This window comes from Pholis gunnellus (assembly GCF_910591455.1).
Source record: "Pholis gunnellus genome assembly, chromosome: 23".
NCBI classification, from domain to species: Eukaryota; Metazoa; Chordata; class Actinopteri; order Perciformes; family Pholidae; genus Pholis; species Pholis gunnellus.
The window spans coordinates 3,534,988-3,558,320 of NC_136550.1; the positions used below are offsets into that span (position 1 = coordinate 3,534,988).

At 45.1% G+C, this 23,333-nt stretch overlaps 2 protein-coding genes across 5 annotated transcripts; both read left to right on the forward strand.

Moving 5' to 3' along the window:
* tox4b (TOX high mobility group box family member 4 b) lies at positions 1 to 6,807 on the forward strand. 3 transcript variants are annotated; one of them, XM_079184380.1, is made up of 10 exons: positions 3 to 1,125; positions 1,381 to 1,449; positions 2,188 to 2,238; positions 3,221 to 3,508; positions 3,584 to 3,844; positions 4,023 to 4,331; positions 4,448 to 4,528; positions 4,750 to 5,439; positions 5,539 to 5,696; positions 5,799 to 6,807. In XM_079184380.1, the coding sequence occupies exons 1-10, from the start codon at positions 1,018 to 1,020 to the stop codon at positions 5,854 to 5,856; spliced, it is 2,073 nt and encodes a 690-aa protein (XP_079040506.1). In that variant the 5' UTR covers positions 3 to 1,017; the 3' UTR covers positions 5,857 to 6,807. The 3 variants fall into 3 exon arrangements, with proteins under 3 accessions (XP_079040505.1, XP_079040506.1, XP_079040507.1); XM_079184379.1 differs by having other exon boundaries at positions 1 to 1,125; positions 3,221 to 3,844; XM_079184381.1 differs by lacking the exon at positions 2,188 to 2,238 and having other exon boundaries at positions 4 to 1,125.
* A 795-nt stretch (positions 6,808 to 7,602) lies between these two features.
* supt16h (SPT16 homolog, facilitates chromatin remodeling subunit) lies at positions 7,603 to 16,020 on the forward strand. Of its 2 annotated transcripts, XM_079184705.1 has the most exons (24): positions 7,603 to 7,946; positions 8,989 to 9,081; positions 9,485 to 9,655; positions 9,837 to 9,989; positions 10,095 to 10,241; positions 10,410 to 10,561; positions 10,743 to 10,915; positions 11,037 to 11,127; positions 11,226 to 11,299; positions 11,418 to 11,530; positions 11,625 to 11,690; positions 12,183 to 12,281; positions 12,692 to 12,807; positions 12,910 to 13,063; positions 13,152 to 13,279; positions 13,445 to 13,707; positions 13,800 to 13,918; positions 14,009 to 14,247; positions 14,349 to 14,424; positions 14,537 to 14,706; positions 14,801 to 14,930; positions 15,021 to 15,147; positions 15,246 to 15,323; positions 15,454 to 16,020. In XM_079184705.1, the coding sequence occupies exons 1-24, from the start codon at positions 7,881 to 7,883 to the stop codon at positions 15,576 to 15,578; spliced, it is 3,123 nt and encodes a 1,040-aa protein (XP_079040831.1). In that variant the 5' UTR covers positions 7,603 to 7,880; the 3' UTR covers positions 15,579 to 16,020. The 2 variants fall into 2 exon arrangements, with proteins under 2 accessions (XP_079040831.1, XP_079040832.1); XM_079184706.1 differs by lacking the exons at positions 7,603 to 7,946; positions 8,989 to 9,081 and having other exon boundaries at positions 9,537 to 9,662; positions 9,845 to 9,989.
* The last annotated feature ends 7,313 nt before the right edge of the window (positions 16,021 to 23,333 follow it).

The window sequence follows — 23,333 nt, forward strand, 5'->3', positions numbered from 1 at the left end:
TAGTGCAAACAAGAGATGTCAAAACAAGTATTATAAATAAGTAATAAACACCAAAGAATGTTAACTAAGTAAAAAATCCACAATAACTAAAATATAACTAAACATATTATATATATACAGACAGCTCTTAGATCTCAAATACTGGTTGTAGTATATTTGTTTATTTAAATTAACCCAAATGAACAGACACAACCTTGTATCATATAGTGTTATTCCAGCGGGTACATTGGGTACTTTCACAGTGCCTGGAGAAGAGAAAGAGGCTATTGTAAACGGTCAAAACAAATATTAAATCATCTATGTGCACTGTAACAGAGAATAGTTCAAACAAATGCTCAATATCTCGTCTATTGAGTCCCCTAACGGGTTTATCCGACCACACATATTTCACTATAATTCTGTCTTGTGGGTATTGTAATCTATTTAATTGTATTGTTTTAAAATAAATAGTAAAATGGGTTGAATTAAATAAAAACATAAAAATCAAGTTAGCAATCTGATTTTATTTTGAAACCGGCATCGCTCAACATCCGGCGTTGACCCTTTTTCCCGTTAATTCTCTCCACTATCCGCGGCTCTGGATCCATTAAGCAGCCTGGCCCGGGCCAACACTAAGCAGAGCCGATCCTGCTCTGCGTTCCTCTCTCCCTGTCAGACACCTATGAAACGACCATTCTCTCGTGCTCCAGACCGCCTCGAGCGGCTTTAAAACAGTCCGTCCGTTAAATGTAACGCTACGTCAGCCGTGTCCGCGAGCTGCGTCCGTTGGTTGAATTGTCACGTTTGTGGACCGACGGACAAAAGGGTGTTGAAGTGAGGAGTGCTGCAGCCTTGCGTCAAAGCCAGCTAAAGCTAAGCCGTGGTAGGGCAGGTCAGCACGACAGACGGGCAACAGCCACGTTACCCGTCGGTAGCTAACGTAGCCAGACAGACAGCAGACAGACAGGCTATTTTTGGCCCGATTGCTGTAAGACGTGGGCCTCATAAGCTATAACATATGAGGCCCAGTTGAAAAAGATGGACCTGAATTTTTATTCGGATTTAACGGACGGCACCGGGCAGCACGACGGTGACCCGGAGTTCCTGGATCCGCAGTCCTTCAATGGGTTTGACACTGACACCAAGGTGACTCTATCTTTATGAACGGGGCCACACGTCATTCACACACAAACAAACGGACATAATGTTGCATATTCTAACTCGCTAATGGGGGTCGTGAACGCACCTCAGGTGTTCTTTTCTTCTTGATTGGTTTTGATTATTATAACACATCCTTGTGCGTTTTAATGTCCAAAAATGAGGATGGAGTCTTGTGTTGGAGAATCCTTTGACATCAACAAACTTGATTTTATTGCTAACTTGTGTATCTTAACGTTTCAGTTCCCTGGAGGCAGTGACAACTACCTGACTATCTCTGGGTCCGGCCATCCCTTCCTCTCCTCCTCAGAGGTAGGCCGTCCTTCACATCTGGATTTATACGACCCTGGATGTCTCTCTGACGGGTTTTTGTTTATTGCCATGGAGCCACACAGCTGTGGACACATGTTTCGGGTTAAAATCAAGCAGAATCACACACCCATTCATTACCGTACATAAGAGTCACAGAGCTAAAGCTGCTTTAGTGAGTAATAGAGTTTCAGACTCTGGTTCCCAACATTTGTGACGCCTTATACAGCAAATCTATATCTACATGTGTCGATGGGTTGTGACCGGTTCAACCAGAAGATGGATTCTTACTGTTTAGATTTTATTTGAGTCTTTTAAAGAGGCCCGAAGGGGTCAAACTGTCCTGTAATTCACAAGAAAAACAGCCCAAATGTGTCAGGAAAAAGTCTGCTTTTTTTGGAGGATCCAGACCCCCGTGTTGGATTTAATTAACAAAAAATGGCTCGCGATGTGAAATGAGTCAGGATGTGAAGTCGTAACTTGCAATTTGTACAATTTTTTAAAACCAAAATGATCCAAAGAGCCTCTCTTTGATGGACGCTTAGCTCTGTGACTTGAATGTAATCAACCTCAACCAACCCTAACCTCCACGATCTCTAACTCAATCAACACATTTATATTTAGTAGCATTTCAACCATGTTAATAATAGATTTTGTCCTACAAAATAAGGCTATGAAACGACTTAACGTCAACAAACATTTGTAATCAACGTGCATCACTGACACACTCGCATCTTTTAGTGTTCCACTAAACCCATTGACCTCTTCAACCTCGCGGGATCTGCCGGTGGAGTATGAATCATTTATAAATACTTTATATTTCACTGCCCCCTTCCTGCTTAAATCCAGACTTCTTTTTGCTTTTTCTTTTTAAAACAATGCTGTCATTTAGGAAACAGGCTTTTAATAAGAGGCTATTTTATCATCAGAATAGACAGAAATGTTACAAAAGGAGGGATGAAAGTAGACAAAATTATACAAATAAGAGAGCCAAACAGTGCAGCCAGGTTAGAGAGCATTTCCCAGGCATGGCATACGTACTCTTAACACCTGTAAGATTTCAATCATCAGCATTTCTCACTCTCGGCTGTTCACCTGACGGCACACTTATTTAAATGTTTGCATGATCAACTTGCCTTCTTCTAGCTTCACTGTGATCCTGGATGACTGGTGTCACCGAGCTGCTTCTCTCCTGGCTAAACTAACGCAGGTGTTTTCCTATCCAGCTGTGAGAGTTCCCATGATGCAACACCATCAGAGCCATCAATAGATAACAATACTTCATGTGACACGAGATGAAACGGGGATGATTCCTTTGATAACCAGATATTAACAAGTCAGGCTAAAAGCAATAAGTATGGCCATTTATAAACCCCTTTGTTATAATTAGTAATAAGTAAGTAAAGAGCCAGCTGATGTGTAAAAAGTGTCTCTACTTTATTACTAATATGATGAAATCTACTTTAGCTAAAAGAGAGCCAGCTAACCCACTAATCTCTCTCTGTGCCGCACTTTCTCCTCCGCTGTCTCAAACACTTCTGACACACACACACAGTGTTTTAGAGACGTGTCATTATTCAAGTATGTCTTCAAATTAACTTTTGTCCAAACTCTGTTCGCCGTAATGACTTTCTTCTCCCAACTTTCCTGTGTGTCTCTTTCTTTCCATATTATTGTTTCTTCTTCTCCACCACAGTTTCTCACAAACCTGTTTTCTCTTCTCTCCTTTCTTCTTCTTCTTCTTCTTCTTCTTCTTCTTCTTCTTCCGCCGCAGACGTTCCACACTCCCAGCCTCGGCGATGAGGAGTTCGAGATCCCCCCCATCTCGCTGGATCCGGACTCGGCGCTCACCGTGTCGGACGTGGTGTCCCATTTCGGGGAGCTTTCGGACACGGGCCCCTCCGACAGCGTGGTGGTGCCCGGGAACGCCGTGGTGGAAGGGGACGACCCCTCGTTCGCCTCCACCTTCGTCAACGCCCCCTCGCAGGGCCTGGAGCACCTGAGCCTGGGAGTCATCAGCCAGTCGGGGGGCAGCGCTCTGCTGGGCTCGTCGCTGGGCATGGTGAGCAGACGCCTGAGCTGTTACCTCGGTGCCAAACACCAGGCGAACGCGCTCACGTTTCATTCCCGTCCCCAGGATCTCGGCCACCCCATCGGCTCTCAGTTCCGCAGCTCGTCCCCGGTGACCATCGACGTCCCGATGGGCGACATGAGCCAGGGCCTGCTGGGGTCCAGCCAGCTGACCACCATCGACCAGTCCGAGCTCAGCGCTCAGCTGGGGCTCGGCCTGGGGGGCGGGAACATGCTGCAGCGGCCCCAGTCGCCCGACAACCCTCTGTCGGCCACGGCGTCGCCCACCAGCTCGCTCCAGGACGACGACATGGACGACTTCAGAAGGGTGAGCTTTAAAACATCAACGTTCTTACACCACGACACGGTCTTAATAAAGCCCAAAGAGTTTTTATTCTAATTTTATATGTGATTAAAAACAGCGCAATTTGGTGTTTCTTGTCACGTGAGCCGTTTTTTTAAATGTATTCCTTACTCTAACATGCGCCCCCGTCCCCTCCCATCAGAGCGTCCTGGTGGAGTCTCCGGTCTCTCTCGCCGTCTCCCCCGGGGTCATCTCCCTCGACCCCTCCCTGTCCGCCCCCCCGCTCTCCGCCCCCACGTCCAGCATCTCTCCGGCCACCGGGCGGAAAGGAGCGAAGAGGGGGAAGACTAAGAAAGACCCCAACGAGCCCCAGAAACCCGTGTCGGCCTACGCCTTGTTCTTCAGGGACACGCAGGCGGCCATTAAGGGACAGAACCCCAACGCCACGTTTGGAGAGGTGTCGAAGATCGTGGCGTCCATGTGGGACAGCCTGGGGGAGGAGCAGAAACAGGTGAGAGGAAACCATGACAGTTTAGGAATGTGCATTTCATAGTCCATTCATTGATCGGGTAGATTGAGCTCAGCTCTCGTGTGGCGATATTTAAACAAAATCCCTTTTTTTTCCAGGTTTACAAGAGGAAAAACGAAGCGGCTAAGAAGGATTACTTGAAGGCGCTGGCGGAGTACAGAGCCGGCCACAGTTCTCAGGTGAGCTGCTGTGAGACAGTCTGCATGCTGTATTGCGTTTCCTGTTTTAAAATATAAGCAAAATACATCCAAAAATGTGTATTCATGCCTACTAATGTTCCACGTTGTAAAGTCAGGGGTGTATGTTTTATTGCAGAATCCATCAAAACTCACTGTGGACCTCTTCTACATCTACTTAATGAATGATGCGTCTTTATTGTGTCCAACCGTCCTCTCTGTAGGCCCCCATTGAAGTCATGGACACCTCCCCGTCGCCTCCGTCGCCCCCACCGTCGGTCCTGGGTCCCGCCGTCATGGCCGCCCACGCCTCCACCCTCGCCGCCCGCTCCACCAGGTCGCAGCACTACAACCCCGAGGAGAACACCATCACCAACATCTGCACCTCCAACATCATCCTGGACCTGCCGCAGGTCACCACGCGCTCCCGCACCGGCGCCACCAAACCCCAACCGGCGCCGCCTCCCGCTCCCGCCCCCGCCCCCGCCCTGCCGAATCCGCCCACCGTTGCCAAGATCATCATCAAGCAGATGCTGCTGCCCTCCGGCGGCGTGACGGTCACGGCAACGGCCGCCACCGCCTCCTCGCCACGCCAGCCGCCGCCGCTGCAGCAGATGCAGAGCACCTCTCTGCCGCCTCGGCTGCAGCAGATGGTGCACGCCCAGGCCCCGCCCCCTCTGCAGGCCAAGCCGCGAGGAGGCGGAGGCGCGGTCGCCGCCGCCGCCACGGCTCCGCCCCCGCTGCAGATCAAGGTCGTCCAGTCGTCGCGGCAGGTGGATCCGAGAGCGGCGATCATCGTGACGTCGGCCGGCGGGGCGCCCACGTCGGTGTCCCCCGCGGGTCTGACGGTGGAGGTGGGACAGTCGGCCGACCTGGTGACGGGAGGAGAGGAAGTGGCGGAGGCAGAGGAAGGGGTGAGCTCAGCAACGCAGGCCTGAGCTGCACATTTGGACGGTTTGATGAACACCTTTTTTAAATGTAAATCTGTCTTTGGGCTTGTTTTTGTCTCCCAGATGGAGGTTGAGGTGAACGTCGCCCCCGTCCCGAGTGTGACGTCTCCCGACGCCGGCCGTAACATCTGTGTGCGCGCCGGCTGCATGAGGCCCGCTGTGGAGAGCCAAGACTGGGACAAGGAGTACTGTAGCAACGAGTGTGTCGCCACGCACTGCAGGTGTGTTCACCAGCAACATGCACATCAGTTTATATTATCAGTCAGCGTGTCGATAGAGTAGTGAGGTCCTGTCGTGAAAATAATAATTGTTCTGCTCCACAGAGATGTGTTCATGGCCTGGTGCGCCATCCGAGGGCAGAACTTCACCACCGTCACATAGGGGACGAGGACAGAGGAGAGTAACAAGGTGACATGACCGGAGGAGGGAAGGAACCACCAGGCTCGGGTATCGGCACATAAACGCTCCGTTTTGTCGCAGGAAAAGTATTTGAAAATCACTCAAATCGACACAAACGACTCTCCAGCAGGAAGAAAGAAACTCTGAATTATTTGGAAATACCGCAGCGGGAATGACGGCTGACAGAGAGGACAGATGGATGAATAATAAGATGGAAGAAAAAGGAGAAGAAGAAACTTCCTCTATTCTGAATAAATCTGAATTATGGGCTTGATATAAAAAAGAACATTTTATATGGACTTATGGTGTTTTTAATTGTTTTGTGCAGGAAGGGGAATCATGAGTTCATTTTATTCATTTAAAACACTTCAGTGTTCGCTCTTCCCTTTACTGTCACACTGAGGATGAGTCATCTATGACGTGTTTCATTGTTCTCTTCACTAATGTGGTCAGGTGCTTCTTTTAAAGATGTAACGTACACACGAGCGACTACTGGGCAAAGCACAAACAATCCTAAAGGTAGTTTGCCGCAAGCCAAATGCAGTTTGTCACCTTTCTAAAGCACTTTAAACTACCACCGTGCAAACGATTTTAACTCACACTTTGAAAACAGGTGCTACGGTTCAGTCGAAAGCTGTAACAACCCCGCAACATAAGAGCTTTTTAAATATGTGGTGAATGAAATGAAACACACACACCAGCTCTGACAACACTACTGTACGGGGTAAGGGAATACAACATGAAAAGCTTTACTTTTTAACACAACTGTTTAATTTAAAGAACATTGCTTTCAGGTCTGTTGCAGAATAAAGGAAGGGAATGGTTGCTTCCAAAAAAAAAGATGAAATAATGCAGGGAACTGGTCTGGTTTGTTGTAGATATCCTGGAAATGTTTTTAATGGTGAAATAAAATATTTTATGTTTTAATATACATTTGGTGGTGCGCATTTTGGCCTCAGGATTATAGCTGGAGGGGCATTTATTTGAGTTGTATTACAGAGGATACAGGAACAAAAAATACACACATTTATTTGTTTATGATATAACTTACATGGAAGAAGTCATCTGTTTTACCACTGAATATTAGAAAGAAAAACTACTTTTTAATATTTTTTTTTATTTGAGAAATATTTTTTTCTGTAATTAATATGGAAAATAATAAATAATAGTACGAAAAATCATATAAAATGTTCATAAAAACCTTTCAATTATTCCCCAAAAACCAGAAAATAGTTGTAGTCCACGTGTGATTTGAACGCTGCAGTTTCTATCGCGAGATTAACGTCAGTGGAAGCGTTTGATGACGATGGCGGGAAAACCCACCATGGCGGGAAAAAGCAGCGTGGTCTATACAAGGCAGGGGGCGCTGCTGCTCTGCAAATAACATTTGAATGCGCCACAAAACCATCACATTAAATCACAAAGTAACAAAAGCAGGAGGACAGGAACTCGCCAAGAATTTAGACTTTTGTTCATCGTCTCCCTTTCACGTTATTTTATTTCATTAGAATCACACCAGCAGCTTCTGTTTGGCGCCATGATGGTTTTAAATATCGTTCTTTAATTGTAAAAAGCTGATATGTGGAGACTCGGAGGGGGAGGGAGAGGCAAAGGAAGCACTAGGAGAAAGGAAAGGAGGAGGGACCGAGGACTTAATTATAACAGATTGGTGTGTGCGTGGTTGTGAGTGTGGCGTAAAGCCAAATTACATTATATTTTAATAATTTATCGTATTTTTAACCGAGTGATTTCTCATTTGGTGTTTTTTTTGCGTGGCTCTTTTTTTTTTTTTTTACATGACTCCTTTCCTCAGTGGAAAAAGGCCTCTCTGGTGAAAATATAAAGGAAGTAGGCCTGGTAGTGGTGCGTGGATCTCGACAGGCGTGGAAAGAAAGTGCGTTATTGTTAGTTGACACTGATCATCATCATCCTCATCATCATCATCATCATCCGGCCCTGCTTGAGAAGCGAAGCCGGGAGCTGGAGTTTGCACCAGAGGACTCACCATGGCGGTAAACCTGGATAAGGAAGCGTACTACCGCCGGATCAAGAGACTGTACAGCAACTGGAAGGTAACAGAACGGACGATTTGAAGCTCGTGTCGTCTGCTGTGGGTAACTTGAACGTGGAGAAAGTGGGCTGTTGGACGACAACGCTACCAACGGCTAAGTTAGCCGTTATTTAGCCGTTGGTAACTGCTACCAACGGCTAAGTTAGCCGCGTTTTTTTCTCCTTAGCGAGTTGACTGTTGTGTCGTTTCCTTCCCCACAACCAGGCCCCAGTCTGCACATTTTGTACCTGCTTTATTTGCACTTTAAAAACAAAAATGTTCAACTATACGTGTTTTGGAAGACGTTCCACCAAGTCTATTGTATCACAACATGCTATAACCGCTAGCTAACTCATGTTAGCACACTTTATTCCAATTCACCACGTTAGCTAGTAAGTTTGCTAACCGAGCTAACTTACTTAGCCGTGCAGCTAAAATGTGTAGAGAGTTAAAATGACCAATACATGACCATTAAATGACCAATAAACCGTGTTAAAGTGAGCACTGAAACATAATACACATACAATTACAGGTGTGCTTGACATTTGGCTGCCGAAGCCGTTGGCCATCATGTTAATGTCAGTTAGGGTTTGTAACGTTCGCTACATGCTAATGTTAGCTGTGGCTAATTAGCATGAATAACGTCCCAGTAACATGTGCAGGATGCCTGCAGCTTCTGGAAATCACTGTTCTCTAAATGCCTACCTGTGTCTAATTACGTGAACGCAACCGTAACGCTTATTTTTTAAGGTATTAACCTCATTGTTACTTGGAAGTTTTAACTTGGAAGTTTTTGATTAGCTTTCCACTTGGTTATTACAGCCCAATTATGCAAATAGGGCCATTAAGGAACACTTTTGTTTGCGTTATAAGTCATTTAAAGACTTTAAAACAGCTTTATGAGACTTTCAGCCCCCCCAGTGTGCTGCCAGGTGTCATATTATGTATTATTCATTCTTTTTCTACCAGAGATACTATAATAGTAGGAGCACCTCCAGTATGGTTTTCCTTTTCATGCATAACATTTAAATGTGTGCTTGTATCTTTCTTTTTTGGTTTCCCAGAAAGGAGAAGATGAGTTTGGCAAAGTTGATGCCATTGTGGTGTCTGTCGGCGTGGACGAGGAAATTGTGTACGCCAAGTCCACGGCCATACAGGTAAGAGCACACTCCAGCATTACAGGGTCACCTTTAAGATGCTGATGCATTCAGGTGCAGCAATTAATTAAGAAAATAATCAACATTGCTTTATTATTCTTGTATGTAAACAAAGTTCCAAAATCTTTAAAATACATTTGCAGCTAAACAATTGGCTTTAATTTATTCACCTATTCTTATTATGAAACTCCGTATGGCATCGCTAACGTTAGCTGCAGCGGACGAGGATGGACGCCTCCATTCCTGGCGATTTATCGTCCAAATGTTTGGATAAATTGCTTCTATCACCCCTCTTACATGTGAGGGTTTTATTGCATTTGTGACGACAGGGGTTGCACGGATGGATAACTATGAATCTGGTTTGTGTACATTGTTTTGATTCTTTGGTCTTTTTTCCCCTCAGACATGGTTGTTTGGCTACGAGTTGACGGACACCATCATGGTCTTTTGCGACACCAAAATCATCTTCCTCGCCAGCAAGAAGAAGGTGGATTTCCTCAAACAAGTGGCCATAACTAAAGGCAACGAGAATGCCAACGGTGTCCCGCCCATCACCCTGCTCACCAGAGAAAAGGTAACCTGTGTAAAGGCCTGAAGACACACTCTCCTTTTTGTACACTTATCTGCGCATTGTTTGAAGATATGAGGGTGTGATTTTTTTTGGGGGGGGATTTTTTTTCTGGGGAGACAGGCGTGGCGAACAGCTTTTCTGTGTGTACGTAAATCAGATTCTTAACTGCCGTTTGATGTCTCAGAATGAAAGCAACAAGGCGAACTTCGACAAGATGATCGAGGCGATCAGAGGCAGCAAAGACGGCAAGACGGTGGGGATCTTCAGCAAAGATAAGTTCCCCGGAGATTACATGAAGAGCTGGAACGACACCATCACCGCTGAGGGGCTGGAGAAGGTGAAACACGATCCAAAAAGTTTTAATATTTTATATCCAGCTGTGTCTTGTATCTCTGGTTTGGTCACGCTTTTCCCTTTTTCCCCGTTGCTTCCCGACCTGCAGGTGGACATCAGCGCTGTGGTCGCGTACACGATGGCGGTGAAGGAAGACGGAGAGCTGGCGCTGATGAAGAAGGCGGCGGCCATCACCAGCGAGGTTTACTCCAAGTTCTTCAAGGAGCGCGTCATGGAGATCGTCGACGCAGATGAGGTGAGGAGAAGGAATGGTGGATCCATGTTGGACTGAGGATTATTGACAAGTTTCCTGCTCTAAAGCTGGCACTGTGTACTGGAATTCTAGCTGTTGAAAATCGTCTCAGCCTCCTAGTTTTTAATTCCATGTCGGAGTAATTAGGAATTGTTTTTTGTCCCCCTACAGAAAGTGCGCCACAGTAAACTGGCGGAGTCGGTGGAGAAGGCCATCGAGGAGAAGAAGTACCTGGGCGGTGCGGATCCCTCCACGGTGGAGATGTGTTACCCTCCCATCATCCAGAGCGGGGGCAACTACAGCCTCAAGTTCAGCGTCGTCAGGTAGCTCCCCTCACCGGAGCACAGGCACGGTGATACCTTTTTAAAGCTGTTGGTAATTGTAGCGTAGCATAAAGGCTGGAAGCGTGAAAACTGAAGGAGAATAAAAGGCAAAACATCCTGAGACGATCGTACATTTTGACCCTGACCACCACTTTAACGGACACCGTCTTTTCTGCTCCAGCGACAAGAACCACATGCACTTCGGTGCCATCACGTGCGCCATGGGGATCCGCTACAAGTCGTACTGCTCCAACCTGGTGCGCACCCTCATGGTGGACCCGCCCCAGGAGATGCAGGACAACTACAACTTCCTGCTGCAGGTGGAGGAGGAGCTGCTCAAGCACCTCAAACACGGTGGGTTCAAGGGCATGCTGGGAGCGTGGGAGCTTTGGACTAGGTAGTTATTACAAGCAGCGAGGCAACTGTGGCAAATCCAAGTTAAGTATATTTGTGTGTTTTTTTTTCTTGTTTGCAGGTGTAAAAATCAGCGACGCCTACAACGCTGTTCAGGACTACGTGAAGAAGGAGAAGTCGGACCTCGTAGCAAAGCTGACCAAAAACCTCGGGTAGATGCTCACATTGGCATCTTTTTTTCCTCCATGTTCTCGCACACATTCACACACTCGTCTCACATCTTTGTGTGTTGTTTTCTTGTTCTTTGTAGCTTTGCAATGGGAATCGAGTTCAGAGAAGGCTCCTTGGTTCTGAACGCTAAAAACCAGTACAAACTTAAAAGAGGTGAGACGTCGGCTCATTCGGATGCAAACGTCTTGTCGTTGTCGCTGTGGAGTGAATGCGTTCCACAAACGTCTCTACATTACGTAATTGTTAAGCAGCTTGTGTGCGTCTCCTCCAGGCATGGTGCTGAGCATCAGTTTGGGTTTCGCCGACCTCGTCAATAAAGAGGGCAAGAAGGACGAGCAGAAGAAGTACGCCTTGTTTATCGGGGACACAATACAGATCAACGAGGTAAGCTTTCCCGTGATACGAGCGACGCTGTAGAAACGCTGTGACCTCAACATTATAAACTCATTCATCTCAACCTGAACTGTTTCTGCAACAGGAAGAGGCGGCCACGATACTCACGCCAGTCAAGAAGAAGATCAAGAATGTGGGGATCTTCTTGAAGGTACGCGGCGTTCAACTTTTTGTCGCTAATTGCACAAACAAAAGGAAAGAACCAGTTGAAGCTGAACAGTTCGTGTACGTATTGGATGTATTTCTAAAGCTGTTGCAGGTCCATATTCAGTATAATACATTTTAACAATATAATCATGCTATTTTCAACACTTGGGGTTACTCATCTAAAGCGTTATTGTTCTATTTCAGTCAGTGTGTGTGTGTGTGAGAGTTAATGTCTCCGCCTAACAGTATTATGTAGTAACGTACAAGCGCCACAAGATGGCAGTAGCTACATATGAAGCACCTGCATTCACTGAATTTCCCACAAAATTCCTGCTGTTTCACAATAAAAGCCTTGTTGGGAAGTGAAAGGATACCAGGGCTTTTACTTTGAAACATGCAGGTAGTGTTGGGGTTTGTGTGAGCGGCCTAATGCAGTAAACTAAATGTAATCGGCTCATTAAAACGATCGTCAACATGGTTCTTTCTGCTCCTCCAGAATGACGACGAGGATGATGACGACGAGGACGGGGACGATGCCGAGGAGCTGCTGGGGAAGGGGGCTCGTAGCGCCGCCCTGCTGGCCGACAGAACCAGAGTGAGTGAGGGCGTCTCTGTGCGGATGGATACGTGATCAGTGTTTTATGTGGCGCCTTGACGGAGTGTCAGTAACTAAGAGTGTGAATGTTTTTGTGCTCTACCAGCTACTCGGGAAGGTAAGTATTCAATGCTTTTATTCTAAAGTCTCATCGGCTGAAGTGCTTCAGTTGTAAGAATCCACTTACTGATCGGGAGAACGTTGTCGTCCTTTCTTTTTATTTGAGTGAGTTTTGTTTTCTTGTGTGTTTTTTTTTGATTTTTCTGACCATCCAAAGCCGTGTAACACATGTCCGTACTCTGCATGTGTTATTTATTCATTGTTTTCCCATCCTCTATGTATGAAAAGAACCCTGTACTCTGGTGTTTTCTGCGTGCGATCACTGAGTTGTGTCTCTTTGTCAAACTCAGAATGAGATGACGGCGGAGGAGAAGAGGCGGGCTCACCAGAAGGAGTTGGCGAATCATTTGAACGAGGAAGCCAAGCGTCGTCTGACGGAGCGGCAAGGAGAGCAGCAGATCCTGAAGTGAGTGTGAATACTTTAATAATGTCCCGGCGCTGCGGAGGGCCTCGCCACAGATTCACAATGAAGAATGAATGTTAACTACGTTCCTCTTTTCCTCTCCAGGGCCAGAAAATCCAACGTGTCCTACAAGAACGTGTCTCAGATGCCGAGAGAAAAGGACATCCGAGAAATGAAGATCTTCATCGACAAGAAGTACGAGACCGTCGTCATGCCCGTCTTTGGTATCGCCACGCCGTTCCACATCGCCACTATCAAGGTACGCCGGCGGCCCCGTCGCCCGTCCACCGGCTCTCTGTTTATTCCCAGACTGTCTTCCATTATTGACTGATGTTTTATTATTGTAGAACATCAGTATGTCTGTAGAAGGAGACTACACCTACCTGAGGATCAACTTCTACGTCCCCGGCAGCTCTCTGGGGCGACAGGAGGGAAACATCTTCCCCAACCCCGACGCCACGTTTGTTAAAGAAATGTGAGTCTTTTAGCAAGTCGTCAGAGAAGACTAGTTGTATTTGATTGATTGAGGACTGAAACCCACCCTGGTTTGATTGCTGATGGTCTTAAATTCCCTTTAAACTATGTTTGAGTCCTATTCGTCCTCCTCACTTACTCTCGATCGGTGCCGTTCTCCCCTCAGCACGTACCGAGCGTCCAACCTCAAAACTCCCGGCGACCCGTCGGTGCCCTCCACCAACCTGCAGAACGCCTTCCGCATCATCAAGGAGGTGCAGAAGCGCTACAAGACGCGGGAGGCCGAGGAGAAGGAGAAGGAGGGCATCGTCAAGCAGGACTCGCTGGTCATCAACCTCAACCGCAGCAACCCCAAACTCAAAGACCTCTACATCCGACCCAACATCGCGCAGAAGAGGATGCAGGGCTCGCTGGAGGCGCACACCAACGGTGGGAGAAAGGCTCTCATCGGGAGGGATGCTTGAACCTCCTTTTTTTTTTTTTTTTTTTAATTGAACGCTCCCTCTCTTCTTCACGCACAGGTTTCCGTTTCACGTCGGTCCGCGGCGATAAAGTGGACATTCTTTACAACAACATCAAGCACGCCATCTTCCAGCCGTGCGACGGGGAGATGATCATTGTACTCCACTTCCACCTCAAGGTAGCGTTACCGGTTCAACACTTGAGAGATGTTTTCGATACCACACACACGCAGATGTTCGAGTACAACTATAAAGTTTCCGTTTTCCAGAACGCCATCATGTTCGGGAAGCGGCGCCACACGGACGTCCAGTTCTACACCGAGGTCGGGGAGATCACCACGGACCTGGGCAAACACCAACACATGCACGACCGGGACGACCTGTACGCCGAGCAGATGGAGCGCGAGATGAGGCACAAGCTCAAGTCGGCCTTCAAGAACTTCATCGAGAAGGTGGAGACGCTGACCAAAGAGCAGCTGGAGTTCGAGGTTCCCTTCAGAGACCTCGGGTGAGTAAAGCGCGGCGGCACTGTGACACGAGAGGAGCCGGGGGGGCGGCGGTGAAAGAGGCGCGCTCAATAAGCGGCTGGTCTGATTGTTCCGGTTCTAGGTTCCAGGGCGCCCCCTACAGGAGCACCTGTCTGCTACAACCCACGTCCGGCTCCCTCGTCAACACCACTGAATGGGTGAGTGAGCACACTTGACAACCTCTTACCCATTTAGTTATGTATCTTTAATATTCAGTGTTAATGCGGTTATCCTAATTTCTTTTGTCTTCTTTGTTGGTTTTAACTCCAGCCCCCGTTCGTGGTGACTCTGGACGAGGTGGAGCTGGTCCACTTTGAGCGCGTGCAGTTCCACCTGAAGAACTTCGACGTGGTCATCGTCTACAAGGACTACAACAAGAAGGTCACCATGATCAACGCCGTGCCCGTCAACTCCCTCGACCCCATCAAGGAGTGGCTCAAGTGTGTTTTTATTTATTTGTCTACTGCTTCTTTGCGAACACAGGCTCCGGTCTCTGTGTGTTTTTTTTAAATTGCTCTCTCGTCTCTTTCTCAGCTCGTGTGACATCAAGTACACGGAGGGAGTCCAGTCCCTGAACTGGACCAAGATCATGAAGACCATCGTCGACGATCCCGAGGGCTTCTTCGAGCAGGGAGGCTGGTCTTTCCTGGACCCAGAGGGCGAGGTACGTCCAGCACAGTGGACCGAAAACACTTCAGACGAACACGTTTTGTGTGACTACGTCCCTCTGACTCTTGTCTTGTTTTGGTCTCAGGGAAGCGGCGCAGAGGAAGACTCTGAGTCGGAAATGGAGGATGAAACTTTCAACCCGTCTGCAGACGAAGAAACGCAGGAGGAGGAGGACAGCGATGAGGACTACGACTCCGAGACGGAGGACTCTAGTAAGATTCATTATTTCAAACTGCTGGATTTACTACGGTGAACGGAGTTTATTCTGAGTAGAATAGTCGCATCAGTTCCGTTACTTTTGTTTCTATAGATTTCAGCGGCGAGTCGGAGGGCAGCGAGGAGGAGAGCGGCAAAGACTGGGATGAGCTGGAGGAAGAAGCCCGGAAAGGTTTGTGAAATCATTTTAAAATCCTCTCCCAATAAACCATGCCTGGGACACGTTGTAGTTAACATGATTTATGTGTGAAGTGAGTGTTATCGTCTTCCGAACAAAGAGATCACTTCTGTTGTTTCTTTAGCTGACAGAGAGAGCCAGTACGTGGAGGAGGACACCACCACCGCCGCCAACACCAACAACAAGAAGAGAAAGGTCCGGCCATCGTCCCACAGCAGCGTGCCCAACAAGAAGAAGCGACGGTCCTAAAATATCTCTCTCACACACGCGCACGCACACACACACACATACTGCCAAACCTAGTTGACCCTTGACCCTTCCCTCTACCCCCAAACTGGCTCTTTTGACTCCTACACTTAAGACAAAGAAAACACGCTCAGACACACGATGTGTATATAGACGTAGACGCCCCGTTATTTTCGTGTCGGTCAGTGAAGTGTCATGTTGAAATGGTAAGAAAGAACCAGACACACACTCTTCATTCATTAGCTTGTTTTCCTCTCTCCTTCCTCATTCTCTCTTTCTGTTTCCACCCCCCCCCCATCTCCATCCATCCATCAGGGTTTCATGTCTGTGTGTGTGTGTGTGTGCGCGTGCATGTTTAAATGGGTTTTTATTGCGAGCGTTGTTTATTTTCTGTTGAGACAGACGACTTTCTTAACTAATGAATAATAAAAGAAAAGGCTTGACATCTCCTCTGCCAAGTGTTTTTGTATAAAACCTGAGACTCTCCATCTTCTTGTCTTTGTTTCACTTCCCCCGTCATGTTTTCCTCGGTGTTTGTTAAATTGTAGTAATAATAAGATTGAACATTTTCTCTTTTTTGAGGGGGGCAGATACATTTTCTGATTTCTTCTTTTTTAAATGGGGTTTGTAAACTTATGCACACACACACACACACACCGTCTCCCTCACACTCGTCCTCTCTGATCCTTTTCTTTTTTTTCTTTTTTTTTTCTTAATTCCGAGTAGATTTGTTGTTGTACTGTTAATTCTGAAAATCCTGTTTTTGTTTTTGTAATAAAATCAAAAGGAACTGTAGTTTGTTTTGAATGTTTTCTTCCTGAAGAGCTGGAACTTGCTTCTCTCTGCTCGTTGGGAAACGTTTCCAGTTCGCTATTTGCAAAGTACCACAATATGTTACAGCGATACCTGCATCACTGAATTTCAGGTTTTTTGGGGGGGGGGGGGGTTTGGACTGTTGGTCGGACAAAACTAAGACATTTGAAGATGTGGGGAGTTAAATATTTTCTGGCATTTTAAAGAGAAACAACCTCTTAATCTCAATTTAGCTGAACGTAACTAATCAGTTTAAAAAAAGGGGTTAAAGATTTTTTGAAAAGCGTAAAGAATTATTGCATTTCTGATACAAATGACCCTTAAATGTATTCATTAAAGCATTGTGACGTCCTGCAGAAACATCTCTTTGTTCTTCTCTCTGGTTGTGAAACTTGTTTATCACTCATCAGCCTCAGTTTAATGCTGTTAAACAGGCAGTGATGTATGCGGACGTGATTCTTCAAGTCTTTTGTATTTTATGTTGGGACACATTGGAGCGTTTATGTTCGGCATCATAACACGGAGACAATCTGTTGTATTGGATAATTTGAATGTAAGGATTCATCTTTGACACATAAGGGGAAAGTCCTAAACTCATTATCGACTTGTTCTTTGAAGGCAAGTTTGACCTTTTGACACCAAAAATGTGGTTCCTCGCTCATCTCAACAGAGAGTTGAGTGACCAGTGGCTTTCATGAAGAACAAGTAAACCCTGTTCTGCTTTAGAAAAGCTTGTCTGGTGAGGTTTCCCCCACTTCAGCACAAAATACCTTTTCTTAAATTACATCCTGCTTGTGCACAACAGTGAAGTAGCTACAGTGTGTTTGTGATCAGAGCAGCAGAACCGACAAGGACAACTCTGCAACGCTGCAGGTAAGTGAAGCCCACTACGCACCGTTTTGCTTAAAACTTTAATGTAATAAAAGAAATCTTGCTGTTTATCATTTAAATGCAAAGTTTGTATCTGCAAAAGCATTCCTAGCATTAGTAATTTAAACTACTGAATCTTTTGAAGCAGGTTTTGAGACTTCATTCAAGCAGCAAATTCAAAAAATATTGTAGCGTAAACAAGTTTAAACAAACATCAATAACAAAAGGAGTTCAATAAGTCTATTGCAAAGGATGTGCCAAAAGTCAACTTAATTCCAGGTTCCAAAACAGCCTTTCAGAAGCCTTTATTATGGGATGTCAAAGTTAACCACAGGTTAATGAAAGACTGTGTATGTTTGTGCTTCATAAGTCGACTCAGTTGACGTTGTTTGTTCTTTGCAGACCACGTGATTAATCTGAGAGTGAAATTCACCTCCAAGCTACAGCTGAGCGAAGGCGGCGTGGAGGAGCTGGTGTTGGTGCAGGTGAGACACTAAACCCTAAATGTCGTTTTCCATTCTTCACTCAACATGTTAAATTTGAATATCCTATGTAATATTTAAATGACCTCTTCCTCCCTCATTTTGTCAGATAGTTGCTGTTATATATTACGACATGAAGCTCTCTTTTCTCCTGCTGCTTCTAAAGAGGTTCAGTTACAAAATGCCACCTGGACGACACTGAAATTGTTCAATTAATTTATTTGTGCTTTGTCAGTTTCACCATCTACTGATAAAAATGGGACTTCCAACGAGCATCAAGGTGGGCTTGAAGAAACCACCGACGTCGTGAGAAAAACAATTGACTGTGACGGAGGTGTTGATGAAGGACCAGTGAAGAAGAGGGAAGCTGAAGTCCTGCTTTAGTCTTTCTCTGCTCTGACCACACATTTGTCTGTGACCTCCTTGTAGCTCAGGACGTCTTATGGCTTCGTGTCTTCGGTATCTTTACTCGCTGTGATCATAATGTTCAAGTTCCCTTGTCTTGTTGTACATAAAGTATGAAACAGTTTGCAGTAAAAAGATTTAAACAAATTCTGCGTAAGTGTGTTTCTCAATCATTCACTGTTGGGTTTGGTCTAAAATATAGAATATCACCTTTTTAATTCCTTTAAAACTGATATTCAAGCATTTTCATATCCCAGGGAACATCCTAAAATCCTTTATTTTGTCTGTGATGGGAAGGGAAGGAGGGAAGGAGCAAAGGGAAGGAGCCGAGCACAAGACAAACAAACGGCTCACCTGGTCTTTCCAAAGCAAAGTCGTTGCTCGGACAAACAAATGTCTTGTCCAGACACCGTGTACACATTGCAATGGTCTGCTGCAAACCAAAATATGTGGAGGAACCGCTCACACACACACACACACACGCACACACGCACACACGTTTGTATTTCTATACTTGAGAGGACTTAATGTATTCCCCAGCCACTAACCATCTCTTCCTCATGTTATACCCCAAACCTGAACCTGAATGTAACTCTACCCTCAGCGCCCTAAAACCAACTCCTTAAAAGAAGTGGGGACTCGCCAACATGTCCTCACAAAGACAGAAGAGCCCTCACATCAGCCCATTGTCAGACATGCAAACATCCCCTCGCTGGAAACTCTGCAAAGTGTCTTACCGAGTCGGTAGTGCATGAAGACAAAAACATACAACCTCTCACTTCGGTCATGGACCGTTTAGTATCCAAACTCAGCCACAGGGAAGGAAATGCACGAGGACCTTTTCTTTCAAGTGAAGACAGAGAGAGAGAGAGAGAGGAGGTAAGACCACATTTACAGAAGTACCTTCATCTTCATGTACGCTAGTATTTATTTATTGTGTTGTCATTACTGCAGATCATGGAGGGAGGTTGGAAGAAGATGCTTTTCTTTGGTTTGTACTCTTCTTTCATCAACTTAATATGAAGTACAACATTTTGATTATTCGCTCAAAAACATCCATATGTTTGTTTTTGTGTTTTTTATTCTCACATTGGATTTTACTTTGACATCTAATCCACAGGGGCAGTTTTTATCCTCGTGGAGGTCACACAGACGGGTAAGAAAACGTGTTCACGTCTGTCTCATACTCACTATGAGTACAACGTGTAAGGAACCAGGGAACCTCGCTTACACTGAATACACTTATTAATTCATTAATAGGTTCTTTATTTAACTGTTGAATTTAAATGTTTCAGCTCTGTAACAGATTTGTATGCCGTAAAGAATGGTTTCAGAAGTGGACAGTAAAAACACAAAGCATTTAAATTAATTGCGCAAATAACAAATTAAGCTAAAACTTGTTATTGTGTTTCCCATGATGATAGTTTTAGAAAAAAACTAGAAATGTTACGTTAACCTCTGTATTGCTCCCTTAAAATATGTTTTTATTTCCTATATAGATGCCGTATACTTCTTTGTGATGGATAATTGCAGTATTTTGAGTACTTGACAGGGATACAACAAGGTTTATTTACTGTCAAGTCATCATTATTCTACACTGTAGGGTTGCACAACGAACTGCAGCTTCATGTAGCGCTTAAGAGAAAATGTTTTCATGATTTGTAGTAAATGTGCTAAAACCTGCAAACCTTTAAAACCTGAAACACGATGAACGACATTTTATTTCGAGGTGAGCAGAGAGAGAAGCTGAGTGTCGCCTTATTGTTCACCACATAGGCTCGTCCTCCACCCACGAGTACATCCTCATCACCGACTTGGAGCTGAGCTGGGTGGAAGCCCAGAGCTACTGCAGACACTTCTACGATGACCTGGCCACCATATCTGATGATGAGGACAATGGCATAATCTACAGCATGGACAGGTACAGGCCCTTCTGGATTGGTCTGTACGATGACATCAACAGCTGGAAATGGCCTCTGGTGGGCAAACGTTACGACCCAGGAGCGGTGCAGGACTACAGGCGGTGGCAGGAGGGTCAGCCGGACAACGACGGAGGGGCCGAACACTGCGTCTCCATGACGGCAGACGGCTTGTGGAAGGACAACAGCTGCACGCTGGTCGATCTGCCTGCCATTTGTTTCAGCGGTGAGATGTAGCCGACAGTGTCCACGTAAAGCCAATCCCCAAAAATGAAATGGCGACATTTGTTTAAAACGCTTTAAAACCTCCCAATATTCTATATTTTCACAAAGCACGGGAACGTGACACGCGGAGACCGCTGTTCATTTCCAGTTGGTAGAACATCCACGTGTCATACTGTACTCACCAATCTGCTGCTCACATATTCACATGGCTTTATCTAGAGCCGGCGTTTGGTTTGTCTGTTCTGGGCTAGATTTTTGTTGAAGACATGATTTCTCTGTTTTCCTTCTCCATGTAGAGGGTGAAAAAGATCAATACATGCTGGTGACCAAGGAGATGAGTTGGGTCAAGGCTCAGAGCTGGTGCAGGATGCTCTACACAGATCTGGTCAGTGTGAGGAGTCGCAGTGAGAACAAGGAGATCCAGAGCAGACTGGACGGCAAGCAGGGTGTGCGGGAGGCCTGGATCGGCCTGCACAGAGACTCCTGGAAGTGGTCGGATGGCAGCGCCGCCTCCTTCAGACGTTGGAGGGAGCGAGAGCCCGATAATGACATCAAACCTGAGGCGTGCGTTAGTGTGTATAGAGGGTATTGGAACGACTGGAATTGTAACACCAGTTTCAACTTTCTCTGTCAAAGTAAGCCCAAAGACACACACACACACACACACACACACACACACACACACACACACACACACACACACACACACACACACACACACACACACACACACACACACACACACACACATATATACCTGATGGAGGCACCATTTAGCAAAATCTCAAACTTCCTTCCCCCAAAACTACCAAATGGATTCCCTCAAAAGAGGAGAGATTATTTTATTATTATATTATTGTTATTTATTTATTCTTTTATTCCCAGTTGACTGAGCCCTCTCTTCATTCCGTTTCTTCTCTATTCACCGTTTTCTCTTTCTAACAGACATAAGAGAAGTGACTGAGCCCACCTCCATCAGCCCAGGTATATGATCCCAACAGAAGCCTGAGCGTTGGGGGTTGATTTACACCCACACATCACCCTCTCATCAGGTCGTAACATCCCACTAGGGGTGGGAGATGTAAAAGTACTGCATTTCAACTTTTACTCAAGTATAAGAATCAGTAAAGTGTAGCTTAAGCATCAAAAGTATGTATTATGCAGGCAGAATGACCCATGACAGTGTTATATGATCATGAACTAGAATACAATTACTGATGCATGTAAGAAACATGATGTGAGGGTTTTTAAATGAGTTGATTATAAATGGATTTTATTCCAGATGCCCTGCAGCGGTTGAACAGGAGTTTAAGAGCTAAAAACACAAAAGCAAGTGTCATTTTGGAGGACGAGTTAAACTGGCAACTCAAAAGCTGCTCTTAATAATGGCTTATAATAGCTCTATTAAGTACATGTTTTATTAACCATTAATAGAGTAATTAGTCGCAGCTTATACCTTCATAAAGGGTGCAGTATTTGAAAATGCTGCTATTTTCTTCCCCAGTTGTGCAGAGAAGGACTATAGTGAAGATGACGTTGCTGACGAACTCCGACCTCAAAGATCCAACCGTCCGACATCAACTCTTACAGCAGGTACAGTGAGCAGCTGTGTTTTTTGTTCCATGGGACGCATTGCACCACAGAAGAACAGTTTTCATCTTGTTTTTCTTCCTGTTTTTGTGTTTGTCTTCAGTTTGTGGCAGCTCTTAACTCGCAGGGCTTGACTGACGTCAAGCTGCTCTGGAGGACTTTAAGGAAAGAGCCACAGCCAACAGAGAGAGGTGACGATTCAGAACAAAACTAATTACAGACATTTGACCACATAATTCACCATATATATATATATATATATATATATATATATATATCCTTATTATATAAGGATATCCTTATTCACCTGCTTTGTCTTTTATCAACAGATGCGGACAGATGTGGACAGAACATTTTATAAAACCTCCACTGAGATTTCATTTTCCATCTTAAAATGGAACTAGAGAGAAGATTTGGGAACAAAGACGACAACATTAGTTTTGACCTTTACGTTCCCCGTCAGCACCTAATTCTTAAATGACCTTTTTGTTTATTTGTTTGAATTACAACCTCATAATATAGTGTGTGAATCAGTTTCCTGATTTAGATGTTTTTTCATCACGTCTACATTTTATTCAACAAATGATACGGCGAATGAAATAACAATAAATAAATAAAAAATAACGACATTCAGTTTCCGCGTGTCGTCGATCGACACACAGCTGCGTGATGATCCGCTTCTCTGCTGTCGGATGGAAGCCCTTCCTCGGATGGTTCAAAGCAATCCGAGTGGCTTGTTTCACTTGTAAATGTGGTTAATCAAATGTACGAACCAAATGTGAGCCTCTGTGCCGAAACGTCATCTTGAACGACATGCAGCTGGGTAAAATCCAACCTCCTCAACAACTGGGATCATTCGATTTGAATGAAAGATCACTCGCATAGAAATCCTTTACTTTAATGAAAAGTGTGAAACCAACTACAACTCACTGCAGACGAGTTCTCTATGGATGAAACAAATTATAAATATAAGACATGTTTCATGTAAAATGTTGTCAATATATAGCATCTTCATTAAACTAATACGCTTCTTTAAAATGCTTGATCAGGACATTCAGGAGTCTTCATTACGTTCATAATGCTATGATTGTATACAGTAAACGGTAGTTTCTTTGCAGGTAGTAGACAGGAAATGAACATACTTTATTTGATTCTAACATTTAAGATCCAATATGTGATTATGTTTTTGTTTTTAAAAATAAATTCTGTGTTTTTCATTAGAATTCTTTGGTTGTGACATGAACAGCTGAACAGTGAAGCTGTTTCGTTTTGATTGAAATGAAACATGGAGGAATGCAGGCTTAAGAAGTGGAAAGACATTTACAGGAAAGCATAACGTATATTGTCGCACTTTCATTTCTGTGGAAACATACCTTGAGAGTTAAGTGACGTTGTCCGTGAAGGTTTTATTGGTATTGTTATTAGTTGTCTTCATCACCAGAGGAGCGACAATC